Source organism: Crocodylus siamensis, chromosome 5, assembly GCF_052110815.1.
Source record: "Crocodylus siamensis isolate JL-2025a chromosome 5, ASM5211081v1, whole genome shotgun sequence".
In the NCBI taxonomy this organism is placed as follows: Eukaryota; Metazoa; Chordata; order Crocodylia; family Crocodylidae; genus Crocodylus; species Crocodylus siamensis.
Genome location: NC_143399.1, coordinates 23,395,143 through 23,417,596, shown reverse-complemented (window position 1 = coordinate 23,417,596; position 22,454 = coordinate 23,395,143). Strand labels below are relative to the sequence as shown.

The 22,454-nt window shown below is 41.6% G+C and overlaps 1 protein-coding gene across 4 annotated transcripts in view; it reads left to right on the top strand.

Moving 5' to 3' along the window:
- The window catches only part of ZZZ3 (zinc finger ZZ-type containing 3), a 110,639-nt gene that overhangs the window by 43,028 nt on the left and 45,157 nt on the right, over positions 1-22,454 (top strand). For all 4 annotated transcript variants that reach the window (XM_090050356.1, XM_090050355.1, XM_090050353.1 and 1 more), the window contains exons 2-3: positions 5,608-5,764; positions 17,823-19,379. In XM_090050356.1, coding sequence (XP_089906482.1) covers positions 17,872-19,379 — 1,508 coding nt within the window. In that variant the 5' untranslated portion in view covers positions 5,608-5,764; positions 17,823-17,871. The remainder of the gene's footprint in view (positions 1-5,607; positions 5,765-17,822; positions 19,380-22,454) is intronic.

The window sequence follows — 22,454 nt, the reverse complement described above, 5'->3', positions numbered from 1 at the left end:
TAAGAAGGCAACAGTATGCCAGCTGCAGGGAGAGCAACTGATTGTCATGTACTGAAATAGTGCTGCTTTCTGGTGCTGGCAGTGACAGCACATGAATGACCAAGGGTACAGCTGAAAGAGTTAACATTTGGACTGAAGGGTTTTGCAATGGCTCACATGACTTCTTTCTATCCCAAGCAGGAGTATGGTGTTGGTGGAGGGTACAATGCTGGTTCACACTGCCTCAGGCTTCTGTTCTTAGTGGCACCTGAGTAAAGGATGGCTAACATTATCTCAGCTGGCTATTGCCCATCTTGTCCACCTGGAAGTGCTGTAGTATCTATGAAACTATGCCTCTCAACAGGCAACGTGGAAAAGCAGAATGAGTCATTCTGCGTCTCTTTACCAAGTGACAGCCTCATTGTGATTGTGAGGCTATGGCTGGCACAGGTGTGGAAAGGGAGGATACTGCTGAGGGGTTTTTTTTCCATACGTTAAGTCCTCCTGGGGTTGGGGAATGAGTATATTCCTGGTAATTTCTCTGTTCCCACAAATATAAGGAGCACAGCAAAAGAGCTTGTAGTATATTTGATTTGCTTATCATTGTGTGTGCCCTGTTCACAGAACAATTCCACATCTAGATTGATTCATAATTTCTCTTTTTGTGGCTGTCATTTCAGTATATGAGTCACAGTGTAGATATGGGAAGTGTATTTTATGAGTTGATTGTTGGGATACTGAGGAGCAAGTACTGGGAAAATTTTAGATTATCTGTTCTGTAACTGTAACCTGGTCAACAAAGTTGTAGAAATGATGCAGGTTTTTTTTCCTGGGCGAATAACTTATTTCTCTAGCATAACTCTTTTTTCAAAAGGATAAGTTTTTGGCCTCTCCTGACTTTCTACCTCGAGGGCTAGTGGACTGATTTTTATATTTGTGCTATTCTTTTGATCTTTCTGGTTTGAAAGATCCTACCAGAGTTGAAATTCCTGCTGGAATTTCAAAGCACGGGTGGTTATGTTTTGATGGGCTCACATGCGAGGGAGGTAGCTTTGAGCGAGGCTGCGGCTGCCTAGTTACAGATCTCAGACCCCAGGTAGCAAGAAAGACGCAAGTAAGACTGAGGAAAAAATAATAGTTGAGAAATGTGGCCCTCTTTTCCTTCTTCTCTGTCCTCTAGCCCAGCGTTTCTCAACCTGTGGGTCACAACCCAAAAGTGGGTTGCAAGAATATATGAAAGGTTTGTAAACAAACTTTTAAAATGGGTTCTCCTTTAAAAATGTGGGAAACTGTGGCTTTTCCCTTGCAGGCTGGCAGAGTTCCAGCCTGCAAGGTGCTGTCCTGCCCCACAGGGGCCTGGAGAGGGTGGGCAGTGGGTCAGGACTGGTCATCAATGTTTACAAATGGGTGCTGGTATAAAAAAGGTTGCTTTTCCTGGCTCAGAATCATAGCAATGGCTTCAGTAGTCACCATTCCTTTTTCTTCCTAGAATTGGCAGGGAAACATTCTCAAGATGCAGTCACCTGCTCTTATCTCATAACATCTAGACTTGGCTTGCATCTGCTGTCTCGCCCATTTACTGCAGAGAGTAGAGTGGTTCCCAGATACATTGCTGGTCACAGGCCCACCTGCACATGATCTATTGTTCATTTCAAAGCTTTTAACACTAAAGCTTTTTTAGAATTTTATTTTCATGAAAAACATTTCAAATTTTGATTTGATTTTCCTGATTCAGGATGAAATAAAATAGCAAAGTGCTTTGTATGAAAAGGCTAACCCACCTCTTCCTCCCCACCCTCCCGTCCTCTCCCAAAAGCTAACAATTTGTGTTTTGAAGATGGGGCCTTCTTATCAGTTGCACAGCCTTGTGTACAGCAAATTTAACCAATATATCTGCATCTTGGATTTCTTTTTTTGGAGAGATACCATATAAATTTCTGTGCCTCTTAAACACATGCAGATAGCTTGTTCATGTGACATTCATAGATTTTTAGGGAAGGGGACAGTAATTGATTAGGGCAGAGTTTCCCAGGCTGCAAGGGGTTGGCTGCAGGATTGTGGTACCGGGCTGTGAAGGTTTGGTTGCTGGGTCATGGCACAAGCCTCCCGGTTGGACCCCCATCTGTCTGTCCAGGTGAGTGGCTTCTGGGGTTAAAGCTGGGTGGTGGGGCAGCCCTGGTAGGGAGGCAGCCGGCTGTGACCCCCATCTCGCTCCTGCCGGTCCGTGGTATAAAAAAGGTTGGGAACTACTGGATTAGGGGAATAAGGATCATATCAGATCAGAAAAAGCAGATGAAGCTTCTGGATTGTTGGTTGTAGCCATGTTGGTCTAAGGACATAGGCAGTTAAGGTTCTTTGGGTAGGTGTGATAATTTTTATTAGACCAACTAAAGAGTTGGGAAAAAGTGGAGCGCAAAGACCGATATTTTTATTCTAAAGCCTATAGCAGGCGTGGGTAGTTATTTTGGGCGGAGGGCTGCTTACCTAGTTTTGGCAAGCTGTCGAGTGCCACATGGGTAGCCCCACCCCTTGACAGGTGCCCCACCCTCTGGTGGCCATCTTGGGACTGGAAGTCCCACCCCCTTAGCCTCAGCCTTTGCCATCAGAAGTCCATCCCCTTGCCTGTGGAAATATTCCTTTCAGTAAGGGATTTTGTCATCTCAGAACCAGAAAAATACTAAATTATATTCTAAAAATTGAACATCTACAACATTCATTAATTTGATTTTAAACAATAGTTTTGTCCTGATTTACATGTGTTTGTGTAGTATACATAGAGGTGATTGAACAGTAGCTCAAAATGAAGTCTTACTCTTGTATATTGTTGGGGGGTATAGGTTTGTGGGGTGTGGGGAGAGTGTGGGTGTGTGGGGTTTTTTAGGTGTGCTGTAGGGAGTGTGGGGGGGTGAGGGAGCTTGTGGGTGTGGGTGGGTATGGGGTTTGTGGGGGGTTATGTGTGGGGGAGGGTGGCTGGGGTGTTGGGGGGGTGTGGGTGTGGTGGTCTGCATGTATAGCAGTGTGCAGGGGGTTGTAGGTGCAAGTGTATGAGGTATGCATGTGGGACTTGCCTACGAACACACACACTCCCGCATTGCATGGATGCACGTGCACACACACGCCATGGCAGATAGAGGCTTCTGGTTGGGGGGGGCCTAGGAGAGGCAGGGCAGGTTTGGCCTTGCTCCTGAGTCCTGCCAGCTTCCCTTGGGTCCTACTGCCCCAGGCTTCTGTCATCTTTGACAGGCAGCCAGGAGCAGATAAAAGTTTAGAAAATTAATTTTTTATGGGCCCTGTGGATTGGATAGAATGGCCCTGGCAGCCTGCAGGCCTCATATTTTGCCTGTCCCTGGCCTGTAGAAATTTAGGAGCTCTTGACGGTGTCCACCTTTTACTGCAGTGGATCTTGCTCTGATGCACTTTAGATGCTGTGCAGGACAACTTGTCCTGCTCCCTCCTAACACTGTGTTAACCCTTCTGTCACCTGCCACTTCTTTGCATTTGTTATCAGTTAATGTTGCTGCACAGTTTTGTGCTGGTTAGCTAGTTAAATTTAAGACCCTTACTAAATAATTTAAATATAATTTGATTTGTTTATTCATAGAACAGATAGTTTCATTGAGAAATAAGAAGTTGTGCTAGTTATGTAATGTCACTTGCCTTTCCTTTATCACTCGATATAAATCTAATTCTGCTCTTGCGTTTCCTTATGTTACCAATGTTACCCAGTGTCAGGGGAGGCATTTTTGACTGTCATCAGGATGAGATCACTAACAGGCTCAAAATATTAAAGATTATTTTAAAATTTCCTGTGACAATTTGCTTTCATATTTAACCCAAATACAATAAAGGCCCAGACAGAGCCAACTGAAGCAGGGTGCGGGGCCCCCACCCCTGTTCCTGTCTCATGTGTCCCGGACCCAAAGAAGCTCCTGGCAGCGGTAGTTCAGCAGTTGGGGGAAGGTGGGAGGTAGCGAGCAGCTGAATGCAAAGCCAGCGGCAGCAGTGCAAAGTCACCATGGCTACTCCACCCAGCTCTGCGGTGCCTGAGACAGTCGCCCTGATTTGCCCCCTCCTAGGGATGCCCCTGGGCCCAGAGAGAAAAATTTTTTCCCAGCAAATTGTGTTGAAGTTGGCACACTTGAAGTTTTGGCCAGGTTTTTTGGGTTTTTTTCCAAGTTTTAAAGAAGGGCACAAACACTAAGGAATGCCTTTGTAGCATTATAGAAGTTGAATGGACAGATATACATGCTCCCTGTTGCTACAGAAATGTTCCTGGAAGAAGCGGGAACTTCACTGTAGTACATCATTCTGTTGTAGTACGATGCACTGTAACAGGACAAGGAGATCTCTTGGTTTCCCAGTATCCCACAATGCTCAACCATCCTTCCCTCTCTCCGTCACCTCCCTCTTTCCAAGGAAGCACGAGCAAGGGAGAGTGGGGCGGACAGTTAACAGTTAATGAGAACTGCTTGGATGCTTAACTGTCATTGGGGGTGCGGGGGGGAGTAGAGTTGTTATTTTTTCCTCCCTTTTCTGCCAGTTTGTTTTTTGTGAATAAGTAAAAACCACTAAAAGCACCATCTGCCTCAGAGACCACTTCATAATCTCAGTATTGAGTCTGCAATTCTGCAAGTGGGTTAGTTTCCGTAGTGCTGTTTGTTACAATATGTAATGAGTAGTATGTACAAGTAAGAATGAGGATCTTGATGAAAAGCAGCATTAAAAGACAAACACAGCATCATCTGAGAAGTTTAAACAGCTCTCCTTGGAGAATTGCTACAAGGAAGGCTGCTATGCTTGCCATGCTCCTAAAATATGGCTGGTTGGTCGAGTTCTTATGAATGTGTGGGATAGCTAAATGGAAGTAAAATAAATGGGGGCATACAGACATTTCTGCAACCTGTCTTTGTCTTTTTTAATATTGTCGTTTGTTGGTGTCTAACGTTTTGGCCAAGGAAGGGTCTATGCTCATTAATTTCAAGGCTTCTCTGCAATATATTGCAGTTCCAACAGTTTAACTAAAATATCAGGACAAATTAAAATCCTAGATGGAGATCCACAATTTAAATAATGATGAAAGCAATTTTTGTTTTATTTCTTAAGAATTAATGACCTGTTGGTTGCTTGGTTAATTGAGAATTCAGTAGTTGAAAAAAACAGCCTTTGTATTTCATAGTTGTATCTATCATAGCTTTCAGTCAGCTATCTTGTGCTTTCCTCCTCCCCTCCTTGTGTTTTAAGCCTCTTTGGACAGGAAATCTGTACTGTGAACCCTACAAACCCTCTCTCAAATCTTTAGTGTAGTTCTAAGTTGTATTTATTGTTCATTAATTATTGAATCAGATGTACTTAGTTACCTAATAACTAAGCTAGATAGACATTTTAATATTTAAAAAATGTCTTACTTGAGCACATTTATCTTTTTGGTTTTGGTACTTTACATTCTTGATTAGTTCGTATGTTGCTGTTTTCTATGATGCTCATAAAACTGGTTAGAACTTGTTTGAGAAACTTTCACTGTCCCAGTGCTACATAGATAAATACACTTTCTGAAATTCTTACTAGCCATATAAATAAACTTAAGATTATTCAAATATTTTATTGACCCTGTTGTCTTTTTCTTGACAGGTATCCAGTCTTGCTAATGTGTTGGCATAAACTAATTAAAAAGTCATCTGAATTGCATCATGGCTTTCAGCAATGGTGACTGATAGCATTACGGTGGCACCATGGGCATCTACTAGACCAAACATCAGAAGTTTATATTTCCTTCACTTTGGAAATGGTAGGAAAAATCTTACTTCTTTTTTTTTTTTTTTTTTTTTTTTTTTTTTTACTAAAAGTAATGGATTTCAGCACTGCAGTTTAAGATTTTGTTTTTGCTTATTTTTAAAAAGTTATACAATAATAGAGAGTTACAGTATTGTATCAGAGGCATCGCTCGTCATTAATATCCGTTGAGTTTGGCAACTAATACTTGGTAAAATGTTTGCAAAACTTGAATTTGGAACTGGGACTTAGTTTGAAATACCAGTTCCCAGTCCTGATGTAGTAACATTACCCAAGTGAAATTAAATAAGACTCCTTATTCGAAAAGCATTGCCAGTGTGAATTACATTTGAGTTTAGTTGTAAATGATTGTCGCAGGAGGAGCAGGTGATAACTTACATTGTTCAACTTTTTCTAATAAAAAAGGAGTATTGAAACCTTTCTTCTTTGAGAAGCTCTCACTCTACTTCTGTCTGCAGTAGGGCAGTGGTGCTCAACCTTTTCGTCCTGTGGGCCAGATGAATGGCTTAGGGTTGTTCCCTGGGCTGGAATGAGTCCCACATCTTCTTGGGACCTGGCGCCACCTCCTCTGGCCCCTGCCCAGCAGGATGGGGCTCTGAGGGCTTGGCACCACCTCCTCACACTGGGATTGGGCCCTGGGGACCTGGCACCAGGCCCTCCTGACTCCCCGCACCAGGACTGGGTCCTGGGGCTTGGCATTGCCCCTGCTCAGCCCTGCATGCTGGGATCAGAGCCCTGCAAGTGTATGGAAAATTGGCAGAAGGAGAGCAGTGCCAAATTTTTGGAGCTGTGGGGAGCCTCATGGGTTGAATGCCATGGTGCTGTGGCCTGGATCTGGCCCATGGGCCGGGGGTTGAGCACTCCTACAGTGGGACATAGGTATTCAACATAGAGTACAAGTTCCAGGCTAGTGAGCATAGAGGCAGGACTGACAGCAACCTCTTGGGTCATGAGTCGCAGCTCCTGCTATTTTAGGCACATTATATTATGTCTTTGATAAACTTAGTGGGCTCCATTTTAAAACCAGTTAGGTTCTAGAACAGCTTTCCGATATTTTTATTAGGAGCAATAAACCTGATTTGCTCTAATACTGTATTTTCATACATATATGAAATGTCCAGAGATTCAGCAGCAGGGAAGAGGTGGCTGTGTTAATTGCTATGCATGGCAATTAGTGCTTCCACTGCTCCCCTATTGACACATCTTTAGACCCCTGGGGAGCCTCCCAGCCAACTGACTTGGCACCGTGTGCCGGATCAGGCCAGCACGTGGGCCAATCTGCATCTGAACTTGCTTTGTGGTCCAAGCCCTGGCATACTGGATTTAGCCCTGCTGTACAGTCCCAGCCCTGGTGTGCCATGCAGCTCCATCCTCTCTGCACTAGATTGGGCTGGTGCAGAGGGTCAGACCCAGCATTTGGCCACAGACCCAAAGACCCGAGACCTCAGGAACTTACCCATATTCCAAGATGAAATTTTTTTTTTTCCCTTCTTAGAGCCTTCGAAAAACAGGGTGCATGTTGTATTCAGGGGTTTGGTATATGTGAACAAATATGGTAGCTAGGAGACTTTTCAGTCTTAAATTTATTCATAGTTTATCCCGTTTATTTTTGTGTCAGTATTGTCTTTTAGCTTAAATAGTTATTTTCTCTCCCTGCTGTCTACCCTTTCTAGTCTGTTTATAGACAGCTGTCATACTCCCTCCCTGTCTTTGTTTTGTTAAGCTAAAATAGCCAAATCTTCCTGTCTCTTCTCATAGGACAGAATTGTACATAATTTTCCAGATGAGGGAGATGCTACTTGGCATATTTATTGTACTACTAACACTTTCCTGGCTCTACTGGAAAAACTTCGCATAATGGATGGGGTTAGGGTTGAATTTAACTTATTCATGGTTACATCATATTGGTGACTCGACTCATTGTTATCCAGTGATTGAGTAGCATACCGTGGTCCTTTTTGGTTAGTCGTTTCCAACTGATGCTTTCCCAGCTGATAGCTGCAGTATGTGTTGTTAGTCCCCAACAGTACATAGTGAACTGTTGAATTGTATCCTGTTTCTGTTATGCCAGTCCTCAAGGTCATTGTAATAACTTGCTTCTCTTATTGATGATGCCTTCCAGTTTCGTGTCCTGAGCACACTCCTGTTATTTGTGTCAGGATCATTAATGAAAATATTAAACAAGGTTGTTGCCTGGACTGGTCCCAAAGAAACTTTATTACTATCCAGCTTGATACTACAACACTTCCCAGAGCCTTCACTGCCCATTGGCATCTCTCTTTGAGCCAGTTTCTCTACTGAGCCTACATTCTCCATCTTAACTAATAGTTTCTTATCTATGTAACAAAAGGCTTTATTGAAGTCTGGATAAGGAACATCAACATTTCCTTTCACTAGAAAATCAGGTATCAAAGAAGACTCTTAAGTTAGTTTCCCATGACCTTTGTATACCAGTGTTATATTTTCTACCATTTTCACTTTCTTTGTCTGGGGTCATTTTATTCAACATCATATTTTGTGACTAGTCACTTTGCAACTTACCAAACCACGCCAAAAATAGTATTGCTTCTTGTTAGCCTTGGTTAGCAATCACATTCAGGATTATCCAGGCCCTGCTATTGTTAGTAGCATTTGTTTTGTAGTTTGTAGCTCAGAAGCTGACCTCCCTAATGATGTAGAGAGCTGTCTTTGTTTATCCAGTTTCAGCTCCGAGTCCAGTTGTGTCCATCTTCATATCTTCCACCAGTAATTTAAGTTCCTAGGTTTCTGATGTTTGTTTGCAAATATTTTATTGTTTCCTACTAATTGTACTGTATACCATAGCTGGATTAGGCACAGTTTTGTCATGTACTCAGTCAAGAACTTGACTGTTCCTCATCAGCGTGAACTTTCTTTGTCCTTGTCCTTTTGCCCATTTGCCTTTCCTTTATTCATTGCTGTGTAGTCTTCACCTGATTTTTTTTTTTCCCCCTTCTCTTGCATACTAAGAGATTTACACAGGTGTCTCTTAGACTCCTTTCATTTTTCAGTGGAAAGGTCTTATGAAATCACACCAGGTTTCATCAGTTTCCCCAGCAGAGTCTTTTCTTTGGCCCGTGAAATTCTGTTAAGATTTTGCTTAGACACTGCAAAATATTGCAGTACCTATTACTTGTCAATTGCATTCATCAGCACTTTTTGGCAGACTGCCAAGTAAGAGCTAAACACGCAGATATTCCAAGGGAGAGCTGATATTTTGCCAAAGCAGTAGTTGCATGTATTGTAATAGGAACACCTGGAAGCTGTTGGCACAGTTGGGGAGGGAGCTAATCTTGGTGTCTAGGCCCCATTGATCTGCTTATCCTGGAGGGACAGTCTGAGAACAGCTCTTCCCAAACCCTCCCAGAAAGGATGGGGCAGTCTGGAGCCTTCTTGTTAGCAAGGGGAGGGGAGAAGCTGCTTTTCTCAGTTTTGATCTGGCGCATAGCAGCCCATCTTCTCCCCTTCCTGCTATTGCATGTTCTAGTGATTCTCAACCTTTTAGACTTGAGGTACTCCTCTTTAGGCTTCAGGTAACCTTTGGAAAATGCCAGCTTTTAGTTTTTACTGCTTGTTTTATTTTTCCCACAGAAAATAATAGAGCAACTTCTCTGTTGCAAAAAACTCTGAGAGACCACAGCTGGTCAGAATGTTTTAAACATACTAATTCCTATTTGAAATCTCTAGGTTTATTTTGTGAATCATGTTTGCACACGAAACAGTGGTAACATTGTGTAGCACCCCGCTGCACCGTTGAAAGCATTTCAAAGCATGCCAGGGTACCACAGTTCTCTGGTTGGGAATGGCACCACTTTCAGCTCACCGTATACAGCAGGAACTCCCTTGTTACCTGGGGCTGGGGGTCATGAGAAGGCTGTGCTGGGCTGCATTCTTCATCCTGTCCCCCAAATTAATAGCAGTCTCCTGTAGTCAGTTAACATAGAGCTTATGGTGGTGATGGGGATGGTAGCCCAGGGTCAGTCTTCAAACTGTGATGCTGACACATGAGTAGAGATGTTAAAGTTTCACAAGATTTAAGTAGTTCAACTTTATAAAAAAACGAACAAAAAATATAAAAACAAGCAACATTACATAAATCCTAAAACAAGGGTTTTAGACTCATTTGGCCTCTTAGGCTGACTGTAGACTGCAGAGCTTCCTGCAGGCTAGATATGTGTGAGTAAGTGCCAGCAGCAACATTGATCCCTGTGGCTGCTGTAGCCATAGTTTCAGCGTGACTCTGGAACCCAGGAAGCTAAAGCTGCTGCTTGACTACTACCCCACCTGACTTCCTCCTGGTGCCAGCCTTTGTAACCATGGGCAGCTGAAGGCCCTGATTTCAGCAGTGAGTAACAGGGGGTGACAAGTGGCATTAACTCCCAGGGTCCTGGAGTTGTACTGAAACAGCAGCTCCAGCAGCTGTGAAGATGAATGCTTCTGCTGTACAGGCTCTGGCAGCTGCAGCATTGAGGGTCATGGGCCAAATCTAGTCTGTAGAGGTGGGTGGACCAGCCCATGGCCTGGATAACTCATCTTTACAAGATGAACTATACGCCTAAAGTTGAGCCCTAAAATCCATGTTTACATACTTAAGTATACAGCATTATTGATCTTCTGTTTCTACTGAAGTTGTTTGGGTTTTGAGATCTTGGAGGTGAGGGGGGTCAGCTTTTAAGGCATTAATTTTGGCCTTGCTAAGTACTATATCAATTAAGTATAACGTAAATGAAGACACTTTCAAGGTAATTTTTGGAGCATCTTGGTGCTCTTCCTGTTCTATCTCATTCACTAAATAGTACTGTTGCCATTTTGATTTGGCATTTTATGTTCTGCTACTTGAAAGAGAGATCTGAGCATTGCATTCAATGATGAATCGTAGTTGCTTTTACACTTAGCATTAAAAGTGTGTGTGATAACTTTCATACATTCTTTCTCGTGCCCACAGAAATGATTTTCAGTTCTTGACTAATGGATTTGCTTTCCAGATTGTGGAACTTTCTGCTCATTCAAAATATTATTGGTTTGTGGCAGATTTTCCACAGCCCTAAAAGTTTCCTCCAAATGCTGTACTTTAGGGGCAGTTTGTTTTGCTATCTCTCAACACTGCCTGCCTCGTGGCCTCTTGTCAGAGGTTCTGGTATTGAGACTAAAACTTAAGATCAAAAGGTCTGCTTTCACCAGGTCACAGTTAGTGGTGATCAAGAGTCCAGATCTTCCACAAATCTTAGACTGTGTTCAAAACTGTTTCTGTACCAGTTAGTTTCTCAGACTGTTTTGCCTGATTTATCTTGCATGTTATTCCTCTAGTGTGGACTCTGTTGATGTCATTACAAGTCTAGTGGGAAACTTTATATAGGATGAAAGATTTTCGAAGGTATAAAGAAAGCAGATTTTTCCTTTCATGAATGATCATTGTGGTTTTTTAACCTTCTGGAACTCTAGCAAATTGCTCAGGCTCCTCTTCTTATGTAATAGTTTACTAGTACTGGGAGATGGGCCAAATTGTATGTCCCAGTCCAAAGTCCCCTGGGTCCACTAATATAAATGCCAACTGGTTGACCGAATTAGACTGTAAATATTCTGTTGAAGTACAGAAGTATCTGGTGAAGAGCTGGAAACAGTTGCTAGAAATCTCTGCAGTATAAAGTTGTTTTCCATGTAGGTATTTATCTACGGTGTTTACTTTCCTGTTTTCTGGACTGTGCTTCTCAGAGTAACTGGACTCTTAGTGCCATAACAGCTGATTGTGATCAGCACAGAACTCAGTTGTGTTCTTTCATTCTATAGCACCCAGATTATTTAAATAAATAAATAAATTGTTGAGGGGTGGGGGTAGAACAGGAGGGAGGAGAGGATTGTTCTGTTTTGGATTTGCTTGTGTTTTGGTCTTTGACTGTGGTACTTTTCAGTATTTGACATACTGTCAAACTTTGTTGTATTGTTTTCTTTTGAAGCCTACATCAGCTTTGAGAGGCTAAGATTCGGGTACCAATAGCTGTTTTGCCAGTGTTGGTCTCTGATTTCTTTCTCAGCCAAACATAAATTCACCATTTTTTCCTTCAAGCACTGTTTATCACCAGGAAAACTGCATTATAATGCAGAGGTGCACTGATAAAAAGGAAAATTGACATTATCAGCAGTTGGCTTTTTTGGGCTTATGTGTCCGATAATGGCACCGATAAATGCTACATGCATGCGCAGCTGCAGCATGCACATGGCCAGCCTGGCAGCTTGGAGAGCAGCGTTTGGCTGATAAGTCTGTTGGGGGTGGGGGGAAGGGGCGGGGCAAAGGAGGGTGGGGCAGTTGAGGCTCCTGTGATGAGGGAGGGAGTGGGGCTGGGTGCTGGATGGGGCCAGGACCAGCTCATCCCGGGGGGGGGGGGGGGGCGCAGCGCTGCTCGTGCTGCATGCTATGGGCCTGGGGTGACACCGAGCTCTTCCTGGTATGGGGGCTGGGGTGGGGCTGCACACAGGAAGGGTGGTAGGGGTGCTATGGGGTAGTACTTCCCCTTCCCAGCACTGCCACTGCCACCCCAAGCGCAACCTGAGCCCACCCCGCTGCCGGGAAGAACCTGGCACTGCCATCAGCCTGTAGTGGCAGCCCCCCACACACAGATCCAGGGGGCATGTGCCCCCCCATGGCTCATCCAGTTGTGTGTGCAGCAGCACGAGCTGCCCCCTGGACAAGCCACTCACAGTTCTGTCCCACACCCAGCCCCACTCCCTCCCTCACCGCAGGGGACTTGATCGTCCCCTCCTTCCTCCCTTTCCCCCCTCAACAGACTTACCACCCAGGTACTGCTCCCCAATCTGCTGTGCTGTATATTGGCAATCAGATTGTTATTGGCCAATATGGCTCGTTAATCATCGGCTATTGGTATCGGCCCAGAAATTCTTCATTGGTGCACCCCTGTTATTTTGCTGCAAACAGGACACTTAGTTTGGTTCATTTTAAGAAGCAGTTATTTTATAAGTTAGCTAGATATTTTTTATTGCAGCAAGCAAGTATTATATTGAAAGTTAGTCAACTTTTACCCATATTTTATCTAAGTAGATCAGACAGTACATATTCGCATGAGATGAATTTAACAGAAATTGAGTCCAAACAGACCTAAGGCTGGCTTAGCTGCCTGTCGTTGAGATATATAAGGCCGCCTTGTCATTGTTCAAGTGAAGATCCTCCTTTATTAGTCAGAGTAGAGTCCCAGATGCAATACTAGAAGAAGAAAGCACTTACCAATCTGAAGTAACTATGCTGCTTCTAAATGCATCTCCCCCCCCCCCCCGGTTGCTTATTTTGGATATAATTGGATTATTTTGCTTTGTTAAAGGAAATAAATTTCATTGGAGCTTTTATCTTTTCTTTACCATGGAGCATGAGTTTGAGTTATATAGGCACATTACCTCCTCTACAAGGTGTTGAGCTTCTGTGTAAAAAGAAGATACAGCGGGTATATGAAGAGTTATAGTGGCAGCAGTGGTACAGAGTGGCTCCGGGTTGCCAGTGGGGGCAGCATGGCCAGCTGGCAGCAGTGACAGCTCTTATCTCCACTGCTGCCCTGGTCACCTTAGTTATGCTACTGTCTCAATGTGTGTGTCTATGGAGGGTGTTGAGTTGGATTACTGTAACTCCTTTTCCTGCCACCTACCAGTTCCTTAATTGTTCTGCTCTCTATTTTGCCTTATTTTTCTGTGTCTGTTATCAATCTTTGTTTTCCTTGTAGAGACTTCAGTAAGTTTCTTGCCACCTACTCCTGCATTTTTCTCTTTAATAGGACGAACTGTGAGGTAGTGAGGCTGAAAGATTTTATCAAGACCATCAGTAATAAAAGCTACATGCTGGTTCAGACACTGAGCTGAGGAGGCAGGAACAACTTGGAGCAATAGCATTAGTGTGGGTCAGGAATATGACTCAGTTTTGGGGGAGTTTATTTGTAGCACATAGTAACTGCTTTTCCTTTTGAGCATTGTTTTGAGTTGTGGTTATACGTACACAATTAAGTTGCTGTGAAGCAAGAGGAGACAGGTGCTAATCAGGGTGCCTTAATCCATTATTGGTGGCATTTTGTTCTTGCACAGTTGGATACCCAAGTGGCATCTGTTTTTTGTCTGTATCCTGCCTCTAGGTAGTCATTGAGTCCAAGCAGTCCTCCTTTGCATATCTTTGCTTTGTAGTTTTACTTAAGTGGAACTTAATTATCAGTGACTTTAGATTGTAAGCCTTGTGGTACAGATACTTTGTCTTCTTTCTGTACAAACGGCAGTACATACTTTTGGTGCTATATATATTATACGCATTTGGAAATTGGCTAACGTTGCTATGTAGTTCCCATCTTCTCTCAGGATTTACTGCGGCTATGTGATTTCGTGCACCACAGCCTTGCTTAGATTCACTCACAACAGGGCAGTAAAGCTATTTAGCAGTCTTTATAGACATTCCCCCAGCTTACTTGAAAAAGTTTTTTCAGCCATTCTGTCTTTGGACCCATTGGTTCACCTGCCTTACTTTCATGGCTTGACTTTATCTCATTTCCGCTTTATTGTGTCTGCTTTATTTTTCATCTGCTTGCAGTGAGTATCAGCTAACTCTTAGAATCAGAAAAAAAACCCTTTTGCTAAACACAACCAAGAGGTGACTACAGGAAGCAGTACGGGGGTGGGTCTTGTACCTGAGAGAGAGAGATGAGGAAGGGTGTAAAGCAATGAACTTGTTATGTGTTAATGGGCAAGCTGATGTTTACTAAGTTCAGCAGTGTTGCTGTAGTTCCATATTTCATAGTGTATAGGTTGACATGGTGTACAACTCGACCCCATTTTTCTGATCCAAAAAGTCAGGAATTTAGTAGATCCAGTGTATAAGTCTACCTAACTTTTTCGATCAGAAATATGGGGCCAATTTATACCAGCCCCTGTGCAGCCTCACTGTGGGCCGGGCACCTGGGGGGTGGACACATGCTGCAGTGCCAGTCACAGGAGACAGGCTCCGCTGGCATGGCCCCATCCCCTGCGAGTGGTGCTTCTTGGGCCACACCAGCTGAGCACCAAGCCTGAGCACCCTGTCTGCTGCTAGCGGTGCTGGGCTCTGCACTGGGCTGGAATGTCCCGGGCAGCACTGCTCATAGGGGATGGGGGTGTGTCAGCCGAGCACCGAGCCCGGTGCTGTTCCTAGGGAAGAAGAAGATTCAAAGAAGTTTCTGAAAAAGCACTGTTAAAAGAACTTTAACATTTTTAAGAGTTAAAAATTGGGCTTCAAAACGCGACTTATACACCGTGAAATACGGTATATATTGCTAATACTTGCATTAGGAAGTTCTATTCAGTTTTAGCCAAATCAAAATTGTGGTAGCTATGGTTCTTTAATATTTGCAGAAGAAACAAAACTCTTGAGGAATTGCAAATCAACTTTTCACTTTCAGTGGCTCCTACTACATTAATATTTTTTAGGAGTCAAAAACCTTTTTTCTTTTATGTGTTCAACTGGATCACATCTTTTCTGTTGCATTTAGGATCCCTACAGTTGGAAATGGTATTTTCAAGCTTACATATAAGACTTTGTCAGAAAAAAAAGACAATAAAGTTGAGAGAAGAAATGACAGGCTTCCACTTTTGACTTGCATTGTGTTATTGATTTGGTACTAAATGACTGCTTATATGTGTTTAAGTTTGGATTTCTTTTGCTACAGCCAGGGCACTATATCAGACATAATTAAGTACCCTTCTATGTGCCACAGACTTTAGCTTTTTGCTAAGCTGTTACTTAAACCTGTTTGTTTATTGTATAGATTATGACAAACTATTTTTTTGCTCTGAAATTTCCATCTTTTCATTTTGATTGTTTGCCTTTAGGAGTTCCAAATAAATTGTGTAGCCAGCTGAAGATTTGGGGAGCACAGAAACATGAGGTTCAGAGGTGGCAAAGGTGTTATGTTTGAGGGAGCATTGAGAACCACGTTTTGCAACCTCCTCTGGCTCGAGGCACCCCTTGGAAGTGATAGCTTTTAGCTATGGAAAAATAGTAGAGCAATTCTTCTGTGTAAAGAACTCAGAAAGACCATAGCAGCATGTTCAGAAATTATAGATACTTACGTGACATTTCTGAGTTTATTTTATGAGTCGTGTATGTGCTTGTTCATTTAATAGCTCTGGTATTGAGCGGTATGTTGTGGCACTTGGGTTGAGAATCACTGGTTTAACACTGTGGAAACTGTTGCTATCCCCTGCAAGCCTGTCCTGCCCCTTACAAGACCCACTGCCTATCATCCTCTCTCCCAAACTACGGGTTGTGAACTTGCGCAGATATCTTTATAATCCATTAACATTTCTTAATAGTTGCTTGTTGCAATGGATCATAACTTAAAAAAAATCATACCACATAGTTTAGGGTGCATGTGCAGGAGGCCTTGGCTTATGGCCAAGTAGCTATTGGTACATGTATCTGTTTAGAGAAATTAGATTGCCAGGTGTTTTATTTTCTGTAAAATTCCTAAAAATTGCTCAGATGTCTAGCAGTGTTAACCTAATATTGCCCAGCAGTTAAGACTACTTGATTTACAACCATTAAGAAGGTCAGTAATCACTTTCCAGTTATAGATGAACATTCAGAATCTGCTAGCCTGGGTCTCATGCTTGCAAATAGTGCCTTTCAGACTCTTTCCTTGCTTTTTACTGACCCTACTAAGTAACAATGTGTTTTTCATTTGTTTGATGTTTATTTTTTTATTTAAAAAAAATCTAAAATACTGCCTGTGTAATCTTGCACTTAGCATAACTAGCAGTTTTTAGGCTTAAGCACATTTAAGCACGCAGTATATGGTAAGTTGTTCTCATTAAGTGTCAGGCAGCATTATATTCCTCCAGAAGAATATTGGTCTTGCTTGGCTTGTTCTGAATGTGTGCACTCCAGTGTTTCCTGATAAGGAACTTGACCTACTTTATGCATAAATATTAACTTTCTGAGGAATGACGCTATAATTTTCCCTGATGATGAAGAAATTGCTGAAATAATTTCCCTTCCATTTTTTAATTCCTGACTTATTAATAATACTATAGTTTGACGACTACTGCTGCTGCTGTTATTACTTTTTAAAACAAAACAAACAAGCCTCTTAAAGCAATGTGCAAGAATTCTTACAAGTAGAATAGAAAACATATGCAGTTTAAAAATTCTTTTTTAATCATCATCCTCAGTATTTTGGAGAGAGCCCAATGATGATGTACAGTGTTGCATGCTTGATTTTTAAAGAATGAAGAATGCAAGAAGAATAAATCTGGGATCCAGTTTTCACAGAATAAAATATTATTGATGAGTCAGACAAAACTAGTGTTTGGGAGAAACAAACAATAGGGGTTTGAACTCTGCATCTAAGTTTTAATTTTTCTAAAGTTTGTGGTAGGAAACGATACAGTCCATCATGATAGAAATAGGTTAAAATAAAATGTGAATCTAAGATTTTAACTAAGGCGTATTTGTACCATTAAAAGTAGTTATTATTTGACAAGTGTAATATCTAAAATTAGAAATACAGATGAAAAATATTATTCTTCAGGGACTTGTTTTGATGCATTCAAACTACAGGTTCAGTAAGATCTGTTTTAATATTTTTTCATCTTAACATGCAATCTTTTATGTTGTTAAAGGAGACTGTGGAACCTCAAAGTTAAGATTTGATATTTTTCAGTTAATAATAAAGGTTCAATAATCATGATTTTACATGTTGTGTGTACCATGGCAAAAATAGTGCATTTTAGAACTGGAGTGTTTAGGTTATGATATTCAAGTTTCAGTGATGCTCAGATACCTGCACTAAAGGCAGAATAAACAGAAATAGTAAGTAACCTATCCTTTTGTGGTATAGATATACATTTTTCCTACTTATTTGTTGATACCGAGAGAAGAAACGTTCATGTAGTTCTTAAATACATATACCTTAGTTATAGTATATGATATATCCTCCAAAATGATAGCATAATTATTTGGGTGCAAATGTTTTTGAATGTTACTTTTTTCTCATTGTTTTGTTTACATTTTTTTGAAGGTTTCCCAATGTGGATCATGATGAACATACTTTAGGGACTTGCCATAGTATGGCTGCTTCTCGATCTACTCGTGTTACAAGATCAACAGTGGGTTTAAATGGTTTGGATGAAAACTTTTGTGGTCGCACCTTAAGAAACCGTAGTATTGCTCATCCAGAGGAAGTTTCTCCCCATCCTCAAGTACGATCAAGATCACCAAAGAAGAGACCAGATCCTGTGCAAACTCAGAAGGGAAATAATGGTGGAAGAACTACTGACTTGAAACAGCCAAGTGCTCGGGAATTGTGGGTGAGTCCTAGGAAGAGAGGACTGTCGACTTCAGAGAAGGATAATGTTGAAAAACAAACTGTGGAAAATTGCGAGAAAAGGCAGACAGAACCTGTATCACCAGTTTTAAAAAAAATAAAACGTTGCTTACGTTCAGAGGCACCAAACAGTTCAGAAGAAGACTTGTCTACTAAAACAGATAAGGAATCATTGGAGCGTAAGAGCTCCATATCGGACAATGATGCAGTCTCTCAAGGGAGTAAACGAGCTTGTCGATGTCTTCTATTGGATGATTGTGACAAAAGGGAAGTTAAAAAGGTGAATGTCTGTACGGAAGGGTTTAATAATTCTGCAATAGTTGAAGAGATTGTGGGCTATCAGGCTGTTAATGGAGTTGATGAGAGAGACTCAGGTACTCTAAACTGTGATGACTGTCAGTCTGATGGGAGCACTAAACAGAACAATGCTAGTTCCTGTACGTCTAAGGAAAAAACAGTAGCAGAAAATGGGAACTCATTTGCCCATTGTTCATTGTTGCTTAATAGCAGCAAGGAGGACAGTGTTGTAGACCATTATGTGCCTTGCACAAATTCTCAAGAACAGGTAAAGTTAGAGGACCATAAAATAATAAATGACTGCTTGCCTGAGGAACATGCAAATCAGGCAGATGAACCAGTTACAGGGTCCTTTTCTGAAATCCAGTCATCTTTATTAAGGGATTCTGAGGAGGAAGTAGATGTGGTGGGAGATAGCAGTGCCTCAAAGGAACAATGTGCTGAAAACACCAGTAGCAGCCTGAATGCTGAACATGATAGTACATCAATCTCAGGTGAACCTGAACCACCATCTTCAATGCTGGACTGTGTTTCAGCTCAAATGACATCAGTGTCAGAACTTCAAGAACACAGATACACATTGAGAACTTCACCACGAAGGGCTGCTCCCCGTTGTAGCCCCACTAAAAATAACTCTCCTTGTAGAGAAAATGGGCAGGTGGAGGAAAATAATCTTAGTCCCACTGAAAAGAATGTACCTGCAAGTATTAATAATATCAATGGATCTCCCACAAACTCTGATGAAATTAAACAGAGTGAAAAAGACAGAGGTGGTGACTCTGGAGGTTTTGGGAGTGAAGGACTAAATAAGCCACCTTCTGAAGTTAGGCTCGTTCCTGGATATATATCATCTGCCAAAGAGAGTGCCAACCTGCACACTGCAGAAGATGATGAGGAAGAGCCTGACGTGTATTACTTTGAATCAGATCATGTGGCATTGAAACACAACAAAGAGTATGTGTAACTATGGTAACCATGAATTCTGCTCTTGTTTCTTACCAAAAAAATACAGTTAAAAATCTATATATTTTAGAGTTATATCACAATAAGTATTCAGATTATTTAATCGTTCCTTTCTTAATAACTTTCAGAAATACTTCACTCTTCAGTCCTTGTTCCCTCTGCCTTTCCCCGGCAAAATATTTAAAACTTTAATCTATTAATATCCAGTGTGGTACTGCAGTATGGTTTATACAGTCTAACAGGGTGAGTTTTCTAGCAAGAAATTGTTTTGAAACTTACTTTTTTTTTTCTCTAGAGAACTAGCAGAGACTAAATTAAAGGATTATGTTCAATTGGAATTGGCACATTTATTTATCCAGCTTATCTAGTAGATGCAGTGCCTACAGTTTTATTAAATTATGATCTTATTATACTACTCTACTAGTTGCTGCAGCATCCATTTCCCAATTATTGTCTAAGGGATTTAGCTATATCATTCTCATGCTAATTAGCTTCAGGCTTGGTGTTAAATTCAGTGCAACAATGTAAAGATTTTCTTTGGTGTGGTCATCTGTATTCTCAGAATAGTCAAGCCACAGATAAATGTGACAACACTCCTTGTAAAGGAAAGTCACTTATTTTTATGAAATAGAAGTTGAATGGAGAGAATTAGTCCAAGAGTGATAGACCACAGTTTTATACCACAACTAATTTGAGAATTTTTGTTAAATTTACTTAGACTTTTGTGTATGTTCTCGCTATTTAGTTGGATGTCTAAATTTCTCTCTGAGAACTGAAATGCCAAATATTAAGTGAAGATAAACATAGTTATTGCTTGCAATAAGATTTGACAGAAGCCGTGGTTTCCATAGATAATCGCTGCCCTGGGGCACTATGAGGTACAAGGCACAGCTGATTGTCTCTAATCCTGCAGAAATTTGTCTGTATTATGATTATTGGAGTTGCATTTTTGTTATAATGAATTTCTCTTCAGTGTTGGATATAAATAAATTGTTTTGATTAGAGAAAGCTGCCAACTAGATTATGGTTTTCACAAATTATCATTGTATAACAGTGATTATTGACATTATGGTACAGCACTTTCTCAATCTAAGTTTTTGTGTGTGTGTGTATGTACACACACACTTTTATTTTGAAGGATATTATATAGTCCATGAAAACAAGTATACAAATGATATGACCTGAACTATAAACAAAAGCTTCATCGCTTCCATTTTTATTTAATTTCCTTTTTAGTTAAATACGGAGCTCTATTTTAATTCTAATGATGTTAATACAAGGACAGTGGTTCTCAACTTTGGTTTATCGGGGTAGAAGGATAAAAATGGACCAGATTTTCAGATTTATCCTTGGGCTTTTGCTGCTTCAGAATAAGCATTTCCCAAATCCACATTATGGTAGTAAAAAACTATACTTTGGAAGTAAACACTGAATAACAATGACTTGAATAGCCCTGGTAGAATGCACAAATGAAAACAAATAGTAGGTTCCTGCAGAGGGTAGTTTGAGGGCAACTGAAAATACAGACAAATGCTAAATATTATATATAAGCAGTTGCTCTTTGAATTGCTCAACTTGGTTACCTGCTTGTGAGGCTGGTCAGGAACATTTGAAACTAGATATAAGCTTCTTATATTTTGTGGTTATAAGAAGTAACAATCTAGATGCAGACTCTTTAACACAGGGATGGGCAAAATGGGAGATCCAGCCAGCAGCTGAATAACATGATAGCTGTGATAGCACAAGGCCCTGTGGTAGCCATTGAGACTAGCCCCAACTGTGCTGGCAGGACAGCGCGGTAGGGTGGGGGGCTGCTCCAGAGCCACTGAAATCTTGCGGCAGAGGCAGTTTGGTCCAGGGCCAGGGCAGAGCCACAGTCTGCAGCCTGCATGCTCTGGGCAGTGGTACAGGCAGCACATCATGGCTCTGCCCCAGCTCCTTGCAGTGGTGACAAATGGAATAGCCCCCTACCCTTCCCTGCTGCATGCCCTGCTAGCACAGCTGTAGCCAGTCTCCATGGCAACTACAGCCTTGCGCTATCACAGTGCAGCTGTGGCTGGAGCTGCCATGGAGATCAGCCCCAGCCACATGGGCGGGGGCTGCTGGGAAATGGAGTCCGCTGCTGGCCAGATCCGGCCTATGGGCCGGACTTTGTGTGTCGTGTCGTTCCCCTCCCCCCCGTACTGGGCACGTCTACACAGGATGCTACATTGCCGTAGCAACATGCTGCTGCAGCAGCTTGGCCTCCTGTAGCATCTGCATACAAAACTCATGATGCTGCAGCTACATTGTCGTAGTGACACGCTCCCCCATTATAGCAAGTCGCTACAGCAACTTAGTGCCTAAAAGTAACTCTGCACAGTGCAGTACTAACTGTTACTACGCCATCTTTTAATACTTCCAAAAGGAAGTATTGAATGATGGGGCAGTAACAGTGGCACCATAGTGGTACGTGTAGACATGCCGACTATTTCTGCAGCACCTTATCAGTTCCCATAGTAAGAAAAGATGGGGTCCACTTTATAGAAAGCATTACAGAACAATACCAAAATACTGTTGTTTAAATTTTATTTTCCTTCCTATGTATAATGTTGATTATTATAGTTTGAAAAATGTTGGTGGTTAACTTATATTTTCAAGAAGCAAAGTCTGTCCTCCAATCGTATCCCATGATATCACCCTTTTTAAGAGCTTCGTATCCATTTTGCTGTTCAAGGATGCAATTATGCTAACTTTTTGTAAAGTCAATCGTTCAAAGGCAAATCGGATGTTTTGAATTGCATTTTTTCATATTCACATGGTTTCAAGTTTGAAAAGTTATCTGTTTTGTAAATTGGAATTCTTGAACAGTGAATGTCAATTCTATAAAATAAATGAATTTTAGAAAGTAAGACTTCTTTTAAAATGCATTAACTACATGTTCTGCTTAGTCATGTGTAAAGAATTCCAGGGTTTCCATTATAGTTGGCATTCACTATAGCAGGCTTTTAGTTTTGCGTCTGATACGTTTGGCTTTATGTAGCAGGCTGGTCTTCTGTTTTGCACTCTATAAAAGCATAAGATATA